The 18988-nt window shown below is 47.7% G+C and overlaps 1 protein-coding gene across 3 annotated transcripts in view; it reads left to right on the forward strand.

The window, feature by feature from the left end:
• The first annotated feature begins 6103 nt into the window (after window positions 1-6103).
• Window positions 6104-18988, forward strand: part of Ak4 (adenylate kinase 4) — a 47736-nt gene continuing 34851 nt past the window's right edge. The window contains exons 1-2 of one of the 3 annotated variants that reach the window (XM_021200144.2): window positions 6104-6381; window positions 6542-6782. In XM_021200144.2, coding sequence (XP_021055803.1) covers window positions 6638-6782 — 145 coding nt within the window. In that variant the 5' untranslated portion in view covers window positions 6104-6381; window positions 6542-6637. The remainder of the gene's footprint in view (window positions 6382-6541; window positions 6783-18988) is intronic. The other 2 variants (XM_021200145.2, XM_021200143.2) reach the window with 2 other exon arrangements.

Below are 18988 nucleotides of genomic sequence, written 5' to 3' on the forward strand. Positions count from 1 at the left end.
GAAGAGCAGTCAGTGTTCTTAACTAGTGGGCCATCTCTCCACCCCTACTCAATTGCTTTAAACTTTGATGTTGCAGGCACTTTCCTAAGAGAGAAGGGGATCAGATCGGGTTCCATGGCCTTCTTTTCATAGTTAACGGGGTTCTAGATGTAAAGCAAGACAGCCAAGCACAATTCTAACCTAGTGACAATATGGAAAACCTGCTGTGTGTTTTAACTCTGTTGTAGAGCCAGGCAGAGGTCCAGAGTGGATGGGGAATAAGCTGGTCTTTGAGGGTTGAGTAGGTACCCCCTTATTATTGACTGATTTTGTTTTTTTTATTTTAATTAAAAATATTTTATGTATAGGAATGTTGTGCCTGCATGTAGGTTTGTGCACCACATGTGTGTCTGATGCCTGTAGGGGCTAAATGAGAGCATCAGATCTCCTGGAACTGGAATTACATGTGGTTGTGAGCCACCGTGTGGGTGCTGGGAATCTAGGGTCCTCTGGATAAGGAGGCAGTGCTCTCAACTGTTATGTCACCTCTCTTGTCCCCTGTTTAATTTGTTTGTTTGTTCTTTTTTGTTGGTTTAATTTTTTGAAACAAGGTTTCTCTATGATGTAGCTCTGGCTGTCCTGCAACTCACTCTGTAGACCAGGCTGGCCTTGAATTCAGAGATCCACCTGCCTCTGCTTCCCTGACTTCTGGGATTAAAGGTGAGCTTCACCACCGCCCAACTGTTTGTCCTGGTTTGGTTTTCAAATAACGCCTTACTACAGTGCTTTGGTGGACCTCTAACTTTCTATATAGACCAGACCTGGCCTTGAACTTGTATCTTTCTCCTGACTCAGTTTCACAAGTGCTGAGACCCTGGGTTACACCTCCATGCCTGGTTAGCGGCCCCTCTTTAGTCAGATAATGAGAATATCCAAGGTCTGAGAGGGAAAGAGCTGGTCAGAGTGGGTGAGACACAAACAGAAAGGCAGTTTTGTTGCCGTGAGACGAGAGTACAGAGCCTGTTTAATCATCATGGCTGCTTGCTGGCCAATACAAACATGAGATAGTATGCTTTTCCCTAAACATGATGACAGCTGGTCTGTGCAACAGTCAGCTTTGTGTCGCTGTGATGAAATAACAGATATTAGCTACATATGAAGTAAGAAGAGGTTTCTGTTAACCTATAGCTCTGGAGATTCAAGTGTAATATCAGGTAACGGTGGATGGTAATGTGAGTTGGGGGGACAGAAGGAAGAGGGAGATGGGGAGGGGGAGAGAAACAGATGGAGACAGATAGATACAGGCCTGGTGAATGTCTGGCTCCCAGTGACCTACGGACCTTGCAGAAGGCATCTCTTAAATATCCACAGCACCTCCCAGTACCTCCCACCTTGTGAAGCAGGATTTCACATCCTGACCTTTGGGGAACATTCATCAAACACAGCCCAGGGGATTCCAGTACATTTCTGGGACTTGAACTAAACGAATAATGTCAACCAATATAGATGAGGCAATTTATGTTTATAGTTTTTATTGAATAAATGCCCTTACTCTACATTCATTGACTGGCTGGAGGGGGGTTGCACATGCATGCAAGCACTTGGGAGGCTGAGTCAGGAAGATCAAGAGTTCAAGGCCATCCTTCCATACATAGTAAGTTTGAGGCCAGCCTGGATTATATGAGGCTCTGCTGCAAAACAAAACCAAGATTACTCTTTTCCTTTGACTGAAAAGCTTCCTGGCAGACGTATTTAAACTTTTCCTGATTTTGGATTCCTTGTACCTGATAATAGTCAGTTATTAAGACAGAATCTCGCTACATAGCTCCAGCAGGTCTGGAGCCCCTGACATAGCACAGGGTGGCTTCAAACTGTGGGTTCTTCTGCCTCTGAGGGCTGGGATTAATACTGTGTTCCTCCACATCTGGCACAGGGACTCCTGACTACCTGTATGTCCCCAGGGTTGGCTCAACGGCTGCTGCTACAGGGCCTCCGTGTGCATTATTAAATGAACAAATGTGGCAGAATCAGTTGGCAATCAAGTAACTCACCTTAACCAGGTGTGCTTAAATCTTTAATCCTAGTACTCAGGAGGCAAAAGGAGGTGGATCTCTGTCCGTTCAAGACCACCTTATCTACATAGTGAGTTCTAGGACAGCCAGAGTTACATAATAGGGGAATTTTGTCTCCAAAAATTAAACCAAGAAAACCCACAAACAACAGTTACATCTTGCTGAGAGATGGGCACACATGCCTATACTCCCAGCATTTAGGAGGTAGACATAGAAGGATCAGGAACTTTAGATCATCCTTGGCTATATCTGAGTTCAGGGTTATCTTGGACTACTTGAGCCTAAGTTTCAAAAACAAACAGCCAGCCAGCCAACCAACCAAACAAGAATGAAGTCTTTTCTGAATATTTGATACCTCAGAACTGAACAAAAATGGATCCATAAAGACATCCAAATGGCTGCTCTGTGGGTGGGAAGGGAAAGCAAGGGCAGGGGACACTTTTCCAGCTAAATGGGAATGGGAGTTGGGGGCTTGTCAGCAGACCAGGGAGCCTAGATGCTAGCTTTGATTTTAACAAGTTAATAGGCATCACAGTCACATAGTACACATGTCCCTCTTGCCAGAAATAAAAATAATGACTCTTCTTTAGCAAGCAGGAACTTTCTTCAAACCCCTGTGAAAATGGTGGGTTTTGTCTAAATGCTCCACCTTGGGAAAAGAACTTCCTTGGACCACACAAGGACATAGACCACCTTCGATGTCTTTCAGATATGATGAACATTTTGATTTATACTAGCCAATTTTGAGAATACCAGTTCATATAAATACATTCATTCACATGAGTGCTGGGAACTGAAGTCTCCATGCTTGCACCAGAGGCACCTCACAGACTGATCTATCTCCCCCAGCTCCTAGAAAGAAATTATTTAGAAAATAATTTAACAGTTAGCATTTCTTACGTAAACTTAATTGAAGGGCTAAGATTTTTTTTTCTCTCTGCTGGAATTTAATCTAATCTAAATTTAAAGCTGTTCTGAGTGAAAGTTGTTCAGTGTCTCTGGACACTGAGAAACAAAAGCCAAGGCTTGTATCTTCATCAAGAGGACCCAAAGCCTGTGGCTTCAGACACTGTTCAATGTATATGAGGAAAGAAAGTGATGTTGCCGTTCAGATTAGAGGGGAGAAAGATGACACAAGATGCTACAGAGGAGACCAGTGTCCTGGGGATTGAGAAAGGTAATTTTAAGTTTCTAAATATGTTTCCATTTAGGCGAATGAGGGCTTTTCAGGAAAGGCAGTTTTAATGTGATGGTCAGAACCCAGAATCTGCACGTCCCCCCTCTGGTGTTCTCCTTGACCCATAAAGTTGCTCTCTAGCTTCAGGGTCAGCAAAGTCTAGTGTATGACTTAAGAAAAAGAGAATGAGGACGCGTCCCCAGAATTCACAGTCTCAGAATAAATGGACTAGCCGGGTGTGGTGGCCCAGCCCTTTAATCCCACCACTCCTGGGGCAGAGGCAGGTGGATCTCTGTGAGTTGGATGCCAGCCTGGTCTGCATACTGAGTCCAGGCCATCCAGGGCTACATCGAGACCCTGTTTCAAAAAACAACGCAAAGGAGATTTCCTACTGGGTTTTACAATTTTATTTAAAGTTCTTCTTTTATGTGGATAGGTGTTTCACCTGCATTTACGTTTGTGTAGCGCATGCATTCCTGGTTCCTGCGGTGGCCAGCCCCCCCTTGGAACTTGGGTTAGAGATGGTTGTGAGCTGCTATGTGGGTGTAGATGGAACCTGGCTGTGTTTTCTGAAAGAGCAGCCAGTACTCTTAACTGCTACCAAGCCATCTCTCCACCCCTATATTGGCTTTTGTCTGTGCATGTGTGTGTATACATGAGCACACACACACACACACACACACACACACACACACACACAGAGAGAGAGAGAGAGAGAGAGAGAGAGAGAGAGAGAGAGAGAGAGAGAGAGAGTCTCACTTAAAGCCCTGGCTGCCCTAGAAGGTACTCTGCGGACCAGGCTGGCCTTAAACTCAGAGATCCACTTGGTGCTTTCTTCCCTTTGCTAGGATTAAAGTTGTGAGCCACTATACCCAACCCTGCTGGGCTCTTTAAAGAGAAAAAATTAGGATTGTGGGTTTTTCAGGATCGTGTCAAGGTGAACAGCTTCAGGTTGTTCCCTCCAGAAAGCACTTCTGTTTGCCAACTGTCTTTTTTGAGGTCCCTAGAGACAAGCAGCCAAGTTCCTCACCAACAGCACAGTGGTCCCTGTGGTGAACTATCAGAGCCCTCCGGCTGAATGGAGGGAAGGTGGCTCCCTTTGCTTTTTGGGATAGGGTTTCTCATCAAACCTGGAACTAGTTGTTAGTTTACCTGGGCTGGTTGGCCAATAAGCCTCCGGGATCCTGCCTCTCCTCCTGTGTCCAACCATTAATACACAGGTGCTGGGAACTGAACTCAAGTCTTCATGCCTTGGTGGCACACACTTTGCAAGTGAGCCACCTTCTGGCCCTCAGCAAGATGTTTTAACAAGCTCTCTAGGTGGTTCTGATGTAGGCTCTTGTCTCACAATCACTGTAAAGAACTATCAGCTGTTTGTATTACAGAGCATATGGCAAGAACCCAAGAGATGTAAGCCCCTTTACGCTAGAAGTCTTTCTCTTTGTTCTTCAGTGAAAGGCTCATCAAAGGAGCCCACAGTAAGGTCTATAGCACACTGGGATATTTTAGGAAATGAGTCTACGGAACAAACGTTGGCACAGGGGGTTGGTGGCCTGAGCGAGTCGTCTTGCCAAGACTGTGTGTGGAATGGCAACGAGGGAAGCTGGGTTGGCAAGATACCATATCAGGCTCTGTCTCCTGCCTCTGTCACACACACTACAGCCAGGAATCTAGGAGGCTCTTTCCCACAGAGTCCTCCCTGCACTGTGTCTCACCATCTCTCAGTTATGCTCAGAATTCTGCAAAGGATTCCAGCAAGGCAGGCGGGCCCCTTAGGAAGGAGGTGGGACACACCAAGGTGGGCAAGTAGCAGAAATGGATTTTTAATTTAACAGTGTTTCTTGTAACTGCAGAGAAAATAGAAGGGTGCAGAAGACAGACGTACAGGTGATCATCCCACTACTTGGATGAGAAACTGAGGGCTTTCATGTAACTTGGAAACAGAATTGAGAGAGTAGGCAGCAGGGCTTGGTGACCCCTTACTATAATCCCGGTATTAAGAAGGCTGTGGCAAAAGCATCGTGAGTTCAAGACCAGCCTGGGCTGTGAAGAGAAGACCCTGTCTCAAACAAATCAAATCAAAGGCTGAGGCATGTGGGAGTATAGGTTGGTATGTGAGGGGCAAAGAAAAGGTGGTGAGCAGAGAGTTGAGAGTAATCTACAAAGAAGCGCTGGGATCCTCTGTCCTTCTCTTCCTCGGAGTACAGCCAAAGTCATCCTTTCCTTCCTCCTCTTCAGGACACTGGCTTTGGAGCCAGTCAAGGTTTCGAAACTTTGGCTGCAGCTATGGGGCCAGGATTCGATCATTTGTTGTTGTTGTATATCAAGCAAAAAGAAGAGCGTTGGGTATACAATAGATCTTTTTTTACTTTTTTTTTTTTTTTTTTTTTTTTTTTTTTTTTTTTGAGACTGGGTCTCAAGTAAGTAGTTCAGGCCCGCCCACAACTTTCTACTCTTGCCAGGGCCTGCTGTGAACACTGATGTAAGCCACCCTGGTTTAAGGGACAGTCTCAGGCGTTTTGATTCCCTCACGGGGATTAAAACAAAGAGATGTCCACTCTACACTGCTAAGTATATGAACGAATGGTGCAAACCTATTCCAAGCCTTTCTCCATCAGTACCTGTAAAGGTTGCATAATAAAATCACACAGCCTAGAATTGGACGCAGGGTAGGCGCTCAACAAGTTGTGTTTTTCCTTCCCCTTGACAATAGAACGAGGTCCCCAGGCGGTTCCTTTTTCTCTGGGCGTCTCCATCTCCGTTCGCCCCCGCAGCCTCAGCTTGGCCCCGGACACGCCGGGAGGGGAGAGAGAGGAGGGGGCGCGGCGGCGGTAGCGCGGAGCCGGCTCCCGGCTTACGTAAGAAGCAGCGAGTCCCGCGCGGCCAGCCCGGCAGAGGCGGCGCCGCCCAGCGGGATCCGGGCTAAGTCTGGCCGCGCTCCTTTCCACTGAGGTGTGTGTCTCCCCGGCTGCTCCGGGCGGAGGTGGGCCCCTCCAGTGGCCGGCAGTAGCCACTGTGTGTGTGTGTGTGTGGGGGGGATGCGACAGTCACCGAGAAGCGGCCGCGGAGCTGCTCCCACTCTGCCCACGTGCGGGGACCGGCAGGGGTTTCCCGGAGTTGCGCATCTGGACTGGGCAGCAGGGAAGGACCCGGGTGGGTCCGACTGATCTCTGACCCCCGGGGGGCCGAGCTTGCAGGCCGGGGTGGGGGTGGGGGCTGCGACGGTTCACCCGCGCGGCCGGGGCCCGAGGAGGTGGCGGAGGGCGGGGCCGAGGGGCGGGGCAGTCTTTAAAGCCTCTCCTTCCCCCTGTAGGGGTGGCTGGCGAGTCCCCGCGTGCGGAGGGTGCTGAGGCAGGGGCTGCCGGGCAAAGTGCGCGCGCGGGCTGCCGTCCTGGCCACCGCCAAAGCCATGGCTTCCAAACTCCTGCGCGCGGTCATCCTCGGGCCGCCCGGCTCTGGCAAGGGCACGGTATGCGAAAGGATCGCCCAGAACTTTGGCCTCCAGCATCTCTCCAGCGGCCACTTGTTGCGGGAGAACCTCAAGACCGGCACCGGTGAGGAGCCAAGGCGGGGGGGAGTGAGGGTAGAGACGAGCCCGGCTGGTTGGTCGGGCCGGGAGCAGGGCGGTCGCGGGCTCGGGTCCCCTCGGCGCCGTCGCCCTGCCCCCGCCCGCGTGTGCCCGTGCGGGCTTGTACGTGCCGCGGCGCATGCAACCGGCCGCCTCCCTGCCCGCCTGCCCGCCCGCCCGCGCGGCTTAACCGCGCCCGGGGGAGGCCGAGGCTGCTCGGCGGCGCCTTCGACTGCACTGACCGCTCGCGCGTGGGGAGGGACCCTGCACGGCAGGCCGAGGGAAACGCGAGCCTCTCGGCTGGGACCCTAACTGACCTCTGGTGCCGTCTCCCAGAAGCCGAGCCCCTGGGCTCCCTGCTGTGGTCCTGCTCAGCCGCGGGTCGCCTCCCCCGGCGAGGAGCCGAGCACCGCGCCGCCCACCTGTGGGAGTCGCGGCCGCCGGCGCGCTGGGACTCTGCGGCGCGCTCCCCCACGGCCCCTCGCGCGCGCTCCAGCCAGGAGCTGAGTGCTGCGTGGCGGTGAAAGGCCTGTGGTCGCTGTAGGCGGCCGCGACGAACTGTCCCTACTAACTCCCCTCCTCCTCCTCAAGCCCAGCTTGGCCGTCTGCAGACCCGGAGACTTGTTCTGAAAGATTGCGTTTTGAGTTCAGCTTTGCTGCAAGTGGCCTTTTGAGGTTGTCCCTTGGCGGATGCGGTGAAGTTGGGGGGTCTAGATCGCCCCATCACTTAGTCTTGCAAGTGTCTCCCTTCTCCCCTCTTCCTCGGTTTCAGAGAAGGCGAGTTATCGGTGTGCTACTGTGGGGCACAGACCATTCTGGGATGCTGATGAGTGTTAATTAGCAAACCCCTTATGAAATGTGTTGCCCATGAAATCCTTCCCCATTTCTGTTGTCATTTGTGTGCAAGGTGGTTATGGCTTGTTATGGGCTAATTGTTAATAAATCCGCATGTCAGAATCACCTAGGATCATGAACAGGTGGGTGGAGGACAATGTTGGAAAGCGATTAAAAGCAACCACTTGAAGCATCTGAAAGGCTGCTTATTCCTCTGCAGCAGGCTGTAAAAGCCAGTCTTTATTTGGACAATCAGGGCTTCTTTCCCTCATACCTGTGTCAAAGATAGAAGCGTTTATGTGTTTATGTGTACCGGGTCTTCTAATGATCTAGGCAGGTACCTACTGTACCACAGAGCGACATTCAAAACCGGTTTTAAATTAGATTTTAAAATCTTATTTATTTATTATTTGAGTGTGGTGCTAGCATTGTGCATGTGGAGCTCAGGCCCTCGTGCTTCCCGCCAAGGGTCTCTACTTGATCCACCTCACCTGCCCTTAGATTTGACATAGTTACTGTATCAGTACACTCCACTCCCCAGGGAGATCCTTTTTCTCTGTCGTGCTTCTTGCCTGTGTGAATGCTAGGGAAGCACTGTACACCTGAGTACATACAGGTGGTCCCCTCCTCTCTCATAGTCTTTCAGTAATTGGAATACAGTTTGGGAGGGGGGGCAATACAGTTGGAGGAGTTGTGCATGGGGTTGCCATTCTCCCAGTAAGGCTGTAGAGAAAGATAGCTTAATACCCAGCGCATTTCATAACATCCTCTGCAGTTCCCTTCTGGAATGGAGAGTTTTGCACTGACCCTCTGTGACTTGACTGTGGGCATTTCTCCTCCTCCTCCTCCTCTTCCTCCTCTACCATCATCATCAAAGGTAGGCCCTTTTTGGGTAGGTTGTCTGGCTTCTCTCAAAGGCCATGCACTTGATTTTGAAGTCACCATTTTACTTCCATATAGTTGGCAGCCATAATGCTGGGGCCAGTTGGGGGGTCTGGTAGCCTAATGGTCAGGTGAGCCTGTTGAGGAGATGCGTATCTCCACGAGGCTTCTCTCAGGTTGGAGAAGGAAGCTGTTTCCCCGGCTCTCCTGCACTTGCTGTTGAACATGAGGGCAAAGACTTTTGTTATCATTGTACAACTAGACCTGGATGCTGGAACTAGCTATGTAGGTCAGGCTGGTCTCAAACTCTAAGATCCCCTCTGCCTCTACCTCCTGACTGCTGAGTTTAAAGGCCTGTGCTTCCCTCCACACATGGCTCTAAGAGAAGAGATAGCTTATTTTTCTACTTAGGAGTTTGGAAAGCTTTTTATTTGGCTGTCTTTTGTTCTCTTTTTTTTTTAAAGGCTAATTTATTATTTTACATGTATGAATATTGCATCTCTATATGAACCACATTCATGACTGGTACCCGTAGTGATCAAAAGAGGGCATCAGATCCCATGAAACTGGGGTTACAGATGGTTGACATATGTGTCCTGGGCACCTGATCCAGGTCCTTTTGAGCACCTAGTGCTCTTAACCACTGAGCCACCCCTCCAGCAACCATCATTATTTTAATTTTCTTTTTCTTTTCTTTTTTCCCCCTTTTTGGTTTTTCAAGACAGTTTCTCTGTAGCCCTGGCTGGCCTGAAAATCACTTTGTGGACCAGACTGGCCTCAGTCAAACTCCTGCCTCTGCCTCCCAAGTGTTGCGGTTAAAGTCTTACACCACCGTCACCTGAAATGTTTCTATTCTTTTAAATGCCTTCATTCCGAAACTCTTTCCTCTCATAGTAAAAGCGACTTTTAAATGCCTTTTAAAATCACCTTTTCTTTCCTTCCGCCCCCTTGAACTAATTAAAAAACTTGACCAGGGAAAAACTAGAAATGAAAGACTACCCATTTGTTTTGAAATTGGCTCGTTCCAAGTGGACTTGGGTGCCATGTCACTGAATGTCTCCAGAGAGCTAAGTGAGGGGCTTTAGGGCCATTGTCTGTAATATAAACAAGAGCACATTCTTCACTTTATTTTCCTGTCACCTGAGGATTGCTTTTAACCTTCTAGGGACACCAAGAAACCTTCTGAACACACAGTAGTTGACATCTGAAGGTGACAATGAGACCCAGCAAAAGCCAGTCAGTGGAATCTTGGTGACAATTTAAATTGGAAAGCAGCTCAGGCCATCTGCGGCAGCCTGGATTTGGGCAGGCTCTCTCCACTGCATGGCTTGCCTCCTGCAGCCACAGTCTGGCAAAAAGCCGCTCTGCAGGAAAGGGCCCATCTGACCTCACTGCTCTGCAGGGTCTGTCTCCTTCCTCTGAACTTACTATGCTAAGGGCACCAGCTGTTTGTTGAGTATAGCCCAAGGAAGGCTGATGGCTGGCTGCTTCAGCTACTGTGTGTGTGCCTGATGTTGGGGGGGGGGGTAAGAAAGAAAATAATGTACCTATACCTTTTCTTTTGAGACAAGTCTGTGTGTGAACCACGGTGGCCTTTGATTTTCCTAGGTGCCGGATTAGAGGCATGTGCCAGGAGGAGCAACTTAAATGAATGTTGTACCTCTTATTACACCTTCTCCTTACAGCACATTCTACCTCTGAAACTGGGCTCTGCCAAACCGTAATGCACCACAAGGGGTTTATGTTGTCAGTATTAAGGGTACGAGTCCAGTCAGAAATTGTGTCCTGTACCAGAAGTTACCTAGCCTGCTTCAGTTAGTGCAGTGCTTAAAAAGAACTTGAGATTAGCTTCCTGATAGTTGGTTTTTTCCCTTGCCCTTTCTTAGGTTGCCTGGAGCTGTACAGGCTGAGGCTTATCAAATACCTTATTTGAGGGCCTGCCCCCGGGTCTTCAGCTTGTATTTTCTTAGCACACCCTGTGAAGAAATAGGAAGACTTGCCTTAACTCTCAAGGAGCTGAGCCGTACATTCTCTCACAGGGAATATTATGCTCCCTCTACCCCTGCTCGTGTGTGTGTGTGTGTGTGTGTGTGTGTGTGTGTGTGTGTGTGTGGTGTGTGTGTGTGTGTGTGCGCGCGCGCGCGCGCGCGTGTGTGGTGGTGGTAGAGAGATGGCTCGGAGTCCAGAGCACTGGCTACCCTTCCAGAGCACCCAGGTTCAGTTCTCGGCACCCCATGACAGATCACAACTGTCAGTAACTCCAGTTCTAGGAGATCTGACACCCTCATATAGACACACATGCAGGTAAAACTCCAGTGCTCATAAAATAAAAAAATAAATAGTTTAGAATGTATCCCCATCAAAACTTGCAATTTCAGGTGGGAATGTAGCTCAATTGGTAGGGTGCTTACCCAGCGGTGACAAAGTACTGGTGGTTAGAGTCCAGGCATTGCATGGGTGAGTGTCTGGTGGTACATACCTGTAATGTTAGGACGAGGAAGGTTGAAGTCTGGGTCTGGATTAACAGGGCTAGTAAGAAAAAAAATGTGTCCAGAAGGAACTACAAAGCCCCCAAGAACTCTAGTATTTTGTGGTAGCTTTCTTTGCTAAGTTTTATCTGCAGGATATGAAGATCTGGTTTTAAGTGTTAGGCAGGCAGTGGTATTAGAAAAACAGGCATCTTTTAATACTGGAGTCTAGTGTCTCGGGTAGGAGAATTGGAGAGGTTCCATTTGGAAGCAAGCATCTTGGACTTGACTAAAGAAAAGATGTTCAAGAAGGAACCTGTTTCTGTTCTTAATTAATATTAACTGCAGCTCTTGCCAGGGTGTTGCAGATGGACTGACGAGCATTTTAAATGAGGCTGTGAGCTGATCCTCTCTGAAAAGATGACCTCGTTCAAAGGGCTCAGGCTTTTAGGTACTCATTAAGTATAAATGCACACCTTATGTAAGAGTGAATTTTTCCAAGAATTGAGGATGGAGGGGTTTGGAGACCTTAGTCAGAGTTCAGGATTACATCCAAAGCAACTTTAAATGGTTAATCTTCTCTGGTTTATCCAGGGTCTTGTCTCATTCCAAGATTTCTAAGGTATGCTACATTCCAGTTTCCTCCTTGTTTGGCAAGACTCAGGACGAGGCCCAGGTCGATGAAGGGCGGGTTTTAAGTCTCTTGGGCTATGGCACTAGTTCAGTTGGTATCCTGCCTAGCATGCAGGAAGCTCTTGGCTTGATCCCTTGCTCTGTACAGACATTTGGGTATAGCCTTGGTTTGGGGGAAATCTAAAAAAAAAAAAAACTGCTTTTGTCGGGGACTTGATCCTCTGAGCCATCTCTCAAACCCCCAAACCCCCAAACCCCACTCACTGGTCTTGACTGATCTTGCTGCAGCCTCCTGGGTGCTGGCACTGTAGGCAGGGCCACCACTCCGTTTCATATGTTGCTTGGGATTAAAGCCAGAGCTAGCTCTGCATGTGGGCCAGCTGAGGTATATTTAAATTGTTTCCATAGGTTATTTTCATAAGCAAATAACTCAGTAAAATTTACATTGACAGTGTCATCACCTAATTTGCAGACATTCTCTGGAATACCACTGGCTTGTCTACTAATGTATTTCCTGTTCTAAGAGTCAATTTAATAGTGCACATTTCATCGAGTCATTAAGTCTTCTTTGTCATCTGTAATCTCAGTTTAATTTCCCCTTTTCCTTTATGAGTTTAAGTTTTTTTTTTAATTGTTTCACAACTTGGTTTTTTGAGAAGGGGTCTTTTATAGCCTATTTTGGCTTTGAACTGTGGATTCTTCTGCCTCAGCCTCTAGAATGCTCAGATTATAGGCGTGTGCCATCTTGCCTGACTTTCAGACCTGGCTCCAGTCTCTAATATCTGGCTTTGTGGTAGAATGCAAGGTTGTCGTTGGCTTCTTGAGTTTGTGCTGCAGTGTTTGAAGTCTGATGTCACACAGATAAGTAGTTGAAGGAGGATCTCATGGACTCTGGAGACATCTCCTGGATGCTGGAGACCCATGGATATAACTAGTTTTCTGTCACTGGGAATTGGGGTTAGAGTCTCCTGGTAGACAAGCAGGCGGCAGTGAATGGCGTCTTGCAGTGAGTGTTCTGATCTGGGCAGTGTGGCTCTTAGGGTACACAGCAGTGAGATGAGGTTGGTTCTCGGAAGGGCTGCTCGGCTTCAGGAGATTCAGGAAGCAAGCAAGGAGTCACAGAACTGCATGCCTCGCTCCGGAGACCACAGGGGAAAAGATGGGGTTTTGTAGTGTTTAAGGTGGGGGGAGACATTGGGGAACACCTTTTTTTTTTTTTTTAAAATAGGGTCTTGCTCTGTAGCCCAAGTTGGCCTATAGCTCACAATGTAGTCTAGGATGGCCTCAGACGCTAGTCTTGCTGCATCAGTGTCGTGAGTATTGGGATGCCATACCTGGCCAGGGAACACTTTAAACAGTTACTGTCACCTAAACAATCGCTATCATCGACTGCATGCTAGTGTGTGTGTGTGTGTGTGTGTGTGTGTGTGTGTGTAGGTCAGAACAACTATCAAGAGTGGTTTTTTTCCCCCTTCCAAACTCTATGTGGTTCTGGAGATCAAACTGAGATTGTGAGACTTGTGTGACAAGTGCTTACCCACTGAGCTACCTTGCCAGCCCTTGTCGGGGAGCACTTTTGAGGAAGTGTGTCCTAGTCAGGGTTACTGTTGCTGTGCTGCGGAAGCACCGTCACCAAAAGCAACTCGGGGAGGAAAGGATTCATTGGGCTTTCCATGGTCAGAGGAGGTCTGCACAGGAACTCGAGCAGGGCAGGAACCTGGTGGCGGGAGCTGATGCACAGACGAGGAGTGCTGCTTACTGGCTTGCTCAGCCTGCTTTTTATAGAACCCAGGATCCTCCCCGCAATGGGCTAGGCTCTTCCACATCAATTACTAATTAAATGTCCTACTGGCTTGTCCACAGCCAGATCTTATGGAGGCATTTTCGCAACTGAGGCGTCCTCTGCTCCAGTGACTCTAGCTTATGTCAAGGTGACATAGAACTGGCCAGCCCAAGGTGTTTCTTGGACTGAATTTGACAGGTGACACCGGTTGTCAGGTGAGGAGATCAACTTAATTGTTGTAACACACCTGGGGACTTCCTCTAGTGCTGTTGTCCACTAGTGTTCATGGACACACCTTATAGACCATGTTTTACTTTACGGTCTTTATTAATACCTGTACTGTTAAAGCAAAGGGTTATTTTATTTTCACGGGGTTCTGCACATGCCAATCCTATGCATTACAGCTGAGCTACACCCAGATCTAAGGCAGGTGGCTGCATTTGCCCATGCCCCTTGCCTTCAGCTCCTAGTCTTTGTTTTTAAGATGCACATAAAAGTCGTGCGTCAGGGGCTGGGAAGGGCTCCTCAGGGAAGAGCACAAACTACTTTTGTAGAGGACCCAAGTTCGATTCCCTAGCACACGTGGACAGGTCACAACTGCTTTTCATTTTAGTTCTGGGGGATCTGAAACCTGCCATAGGGGTGTGCTTCTTACACACATTTAAAATCTTTTAAATTAGTACAGTGTAGGGTGTTCGTTCGTTCTCTCTCTCTCTCTCTCTTCATTTTAATTTTATATTTATTTTTGAGACAGGGCTGGCTGTCTTGGAACTAGTCTGTAGACCAATATGGTCCCAAACTCAGATTTGCCTCTGTCTCCCTAGTCCTGGGAATAATGGTGTGCACTGCCACTGCCCAGCAATACAGTGCAGTTTATGAAATTTTGAACTTTCTGGAGTTCAAGTGATGGCAAATAATCATGAAATTGTGGTTCGAATGGTTAGGATAGACAGTTATGAAGGTATATTGGCCACCTATTTGCCAAACAAATTATTATTATTATTATTATTATTATTATTATTATTATTTTGGTTTTTCAAGACAGGGTTTCTCTGAATAGCCCTGGCTGTCCTGGAACTCACTTTGTAGACCAGGCTGGCCTCAAACTCAGAAATCCGCCTGCCTCTGCCTCCCGAGTTCTGGGATTAAAGGCGTGCATCACCACGCCCGGCCCAAACAAATGATTAAACAGTGTTATTCCGTATTGCTTCATGTGTGACTTGTAGACCTGGAAGTGTTATTTTCCTTATGAAGTTTTTGGAGCTTTCCCCATGGGTCAGGCATTCAAACCTGGACTTCCTTTGAGCAAATTGACTTTTTAAAAAAGCATAAGTAGTGATAGACAGGTTTTTAGGGTTACTCTCTGCGCCTCCCCCTCCCCCACCCCCATTTAGTTCTCTTTGGCCTTTCAGACACAGTACAGAAGGTCTCATTTGTGTAGCCCCAAGAGGTCCATTTTGGATGGCTGATGTTACATTTTAACAGCCTCACCTCTAAACCTGAGAACTTTTGTACTAGAGAAATGGCCTGGCAGCAGGCATTTGCTTAGTGTGGAAATACTGAGGCATTAGTCCTGACCAACAGATTCTGAAGAAGCTAACGATTAATTATTTTCTAGAGTCAGTACTTTAATAGACATATAATTGTTTTTTTGGTTTTTTTTCACCACTGACCAGGGACCCTGTCTGGTGCTTTGTAATTCTTGGTATTTGGTCCTAAGTTTGCAGGGAGTTTAACATCTGCCAGGGCCTGTTATAATTTACCTGCCTATGTACAAAGTAGCAGTTATTGTTATATAATTCTAAAATAAGCAGATATCCCCAGGGGTTGAGCAACTTGCCCTAGGTCAGACAGCTTGAGAAACTCATTCAAGCCTGGGGCTCATCTTTAGCTCACGTTCTTTATCTCATGCTACCTCCCTGACAACGCTGGAGGATCTAGTAGAATGTGTTTCCCTCAAGTTTGTGATCGATGGGCCTCCATTGACTGCTTTTTTGTTTTTGTCGATATTCAGTCTTACCACATAGCTCTGGTCAGCTTGAAATTGTCTGCAGCCCAGGTCGTCTTGGACATTAGATTGATTCTTCTACCACTCGCCTGGTTAGAAATGTCATTTTGAGACAGTATCATAATCTGTTTGCCTGCTAAAACAAAGTGTTTCACACTGTAGTTTAAAGCAACAGAAATTTACTTCAACATTTCTTGGAGCAAGCAGACAGAAATAGGATCTTGCTATGTAGTCCTTACTGGCCTGGCCTGTAACTCAATGTGTAGCCCAGGCTGGCTGTGAACTGGATCCTGCCCCGGCCTCTTACCATGCTCAAATCATGGGTATGTGCCACGTTGCCTGGCCATTTTACGTATCTTGAAAGCTGGCAGGTTCCAGGTACAAGGCACTGTGAGGATCTGTGATTCTGGCCTGGCTTTCTGAGCACTGCTCATATGCTAAAGGAGTGAAGGGGGAGGGCTAGCTGCTGCTTAAAGCTATTTGTTGCTGCTATTTTTGACAATGTATTTTATGTATTTGTGTGGGGTGGTTGTGCACTCGGAGGTCAGAGGACAGTTTATAAGAGTCAGTTCTGCTGTGTGGGTTTCGGGGATTGGGCAATAATAGGTCATCAGACTTGGTGGCAAGTGCCTTTCCCTCTGAGCCAGCATGCCAACTGCCTGCCTCCCCCCCCCCCCCTTTTAACATTGTCTGACCATGGAGACCCAGGTAAGCTTTAATCACTCATCCTCCTGCCTCAGCTTCTCACTGAGTGCTGGAATTATAAGCTATGACATCATGCCCAAATTGTAAGTTGTTTCTTTCTCCCTTATACTGTAAGTAAACTATATAGTTATACTTTATAACTGAGCTATAACCCCAGCCCTCGGACCTTTTGTAATAGGCAAGGTAACCCCATTCTCAAGGGAGCTCATGAGCTAATACCTTTAGAAGCCTCACCTTTAAAAGTTGTCATTGGCAATTATCTTAAACCTTAGGTGCAGTAGACACATTTGACAAGCACAGCAGGTGGCAGAAACTCATAGCAGCTTAGCTCTCCAAAAGTGTGTTGAGGTGCAAAAAGTTGGGATGGCAGGTGGCACATACTCCAAATGCTAGCACTCAGGAGGCTGAGGCAGGAGGATTGAGAATTTCAGGCCAGTTTGGGCTACTGTCCCAGGAAGCAAGTTTGGTAGACTAGAGATTTGTAGGGCAGGGCTTTTTGTGATTTTTGTTTTTTGTTTTTTTTCCCAGAAGCTCTATCTACCCTTGAAACATTTTTAAATAATTTTTTTTTGTTTTTTTGTTTTTGTTTTTTCGAGACAGGGTTTCTCTGTATAGCCCTGGCTGTCCTGGAACTCACTCTGTAGACCAGGCTGGCCTCGAACTCAGAAATCCGCCTGCCTCTGCCTCCCGAGTGCTGGGATTAAAGGTGTGTGCCACCATGCCCGGCTTTTAAATACTTCTATGAAGAAGGTAGCACCACCTCCACCCCCCCCCCCAAAGGACCAAACAGGTCTAAAATAAACCATCTGGGGGGTTCAGGAGGTAGAAGTGAGTCTTCATTGTGACAGTGTGAGGCTTGCAGTATTGCAGGAGCCCACTGTTCCTTCATTAGGCATTTGAAACAGTTTTGTGCCAGCGTTAGGCATGGGGCGGCATGCATGCAAACCTTGTTCTCTGACCTTTTTGAACATACGGCTTACGATGGTTCACATTGTAGGTCTCCTGCTGTTCCAGTGAGGCCTGGTGCAGTGTTTGTGCGTGGGTGGAGTTTTGAAGTCAGTGACCAGGCGGGCCCCTGGAACACCTTTCATTTTCTGAATCTGTTTTCAGCCCTGGCTTTGAAGTTTTCCGCATCGTTCCCACCACAGGTGGCTCTTTTCTGGGACTTCTTCATACCATCTGTATCTTAGTTCATTTTCTTCTCTCAGTAACAGGTTTCCTTTGGTCGTTAACAATGACTTCAGTCATAGTCTCTCACCATATAAATAGTAAGTTAATTAATAGCAGTTGAGTTCAGAGGTTTTGGACATATCAGGGTAAAGTGTCATTTCTTGGTTTTTTTTTTAAGATTTATTTATTTTTATTTATATGAGTACATTGTAGCCATCTTCAGACACACACACCAGAAGAGTACATCAGATCCCATTACAGATGGTGATGAGCCACCATGTGGGAGTGGAACTCAGGACCTCTGGAAGAGCAGTCAGTGCTCTTAACCACTGAGCCATCTCTCCAGCCCCATTTCTTACATTTTATATCCTGTGTTAAGTATGTCAGGAAGGCAACATACCACAGAGATGACTGGTCACTGGAAGGCCACCACATCCGAGATGGGCAAGCATTGTACCACAGAGCTACAGTGGGGTCAGGTTGAAGTCAGGTCTTTGCTGGGATGTTTGAACTAAGCTCTAAGTGGAGGAAGAAGGAACCGGTGTTCAAACATTGGCAGATAGAGTAAACTTAAAATGGAGAAGGGAGAGGATCGTGCCCCGCCCCACTCCATTCATGAGATGCACGGAGTGAGTAAGCTCAAGGTTTGGTGGGTCAGACTGTCGTTATAACAAATCCATTTCTGTTGCTGCTGTTAACATATAAACCAGCTTCACTGAGATAAAATTGTCCCTTTAAAAATGTTCAAATAAAGGGTCAGGGAGACAGCTCAGTCGGCAGAAGTGCCTGCCATGCCAGCTTGATGGTGGCTTGAGCTCAGTTCCTGGAACCCAGGACCCCGAGTGAGAGGCTGGATGGATGCGGTGGCTGGCATGCATCTTTCATTCCAGCATCCCTCCAGGCAGGTGGTACAAGCAGGTGGCAAACTTGCCTGGAAGCTCCTGGGGCAGTTGTAAGCACGTGCACAAGAAGCAAGATAGAACCCACCTCAAAACTAGATGGCCACAGAGACTTGACGTCTGACATCCACACACTTCCCAGTGACCTACACCACAGAACGAAAATACTGTACTGTCAAGCTAGTGTGGTGGCACAGGCTACACTCCCAATTGCAGAGGTGGAGGCCGAGGGCAGAGGGCAGAGGCAGAGGTGTGTGAGTGAGTTCTAGGCCAGCCTGGTTTACAATGGGAGGCCTCAGCTGATGCAATTTAATTCAGTAAGACTGTTTCCAAATAAAGAGGTGGCGGCATGGCTCAGTAAGCTTGTCTAGCACGTAGGTGAGGCCGGCCTCTGTCTGCTCTTTACGGAACAATCTATAGAAGTCAGCTGAACATGGGACCCTACATCTGTAATCTCAGCATTATGAGTTCGAGGCTAGCATGACTATGAGAACTTTGAAACAAGCATCAACGAAAACCAAAACAAGTCAACAACAAAAACCCAAAAGAAAATTGCCTCCGGAGATGTACACACGCCACATAGTATTCAGTGTATTTTACAGTGGCGATGCCACTCAGTGCCTTGTCATAACATTTTCCTGAGCTCAGAGAGATGCTGACCATTAGCAGGTGGCCCATACCCATCTTGCATCTAGTCTCTGGCAGTCGTTGAGTACCTCCTGTGTGTTCTGGCCTTAGATCTGCCTCTGCCTCTGCCTCTACAGTGCTGGCCTTGCTCTGTTTTACATTCTTGCCAGCAGTAAGGACCCA

This window comes from Mus pahari, chromosome 6 (genome assembly GCF_900095145.1).
Source record: "Mus pahari chromosome 6, PAHARI_EIJ_v1.1, whole genome shotgun sequence".
In the NCBI taxonomy this organism is placed as follows: Eukaryota; Metazoa; Chordata; class Mammalia; order Rodentia; family Muridae; genus Mus; species Mus pahari.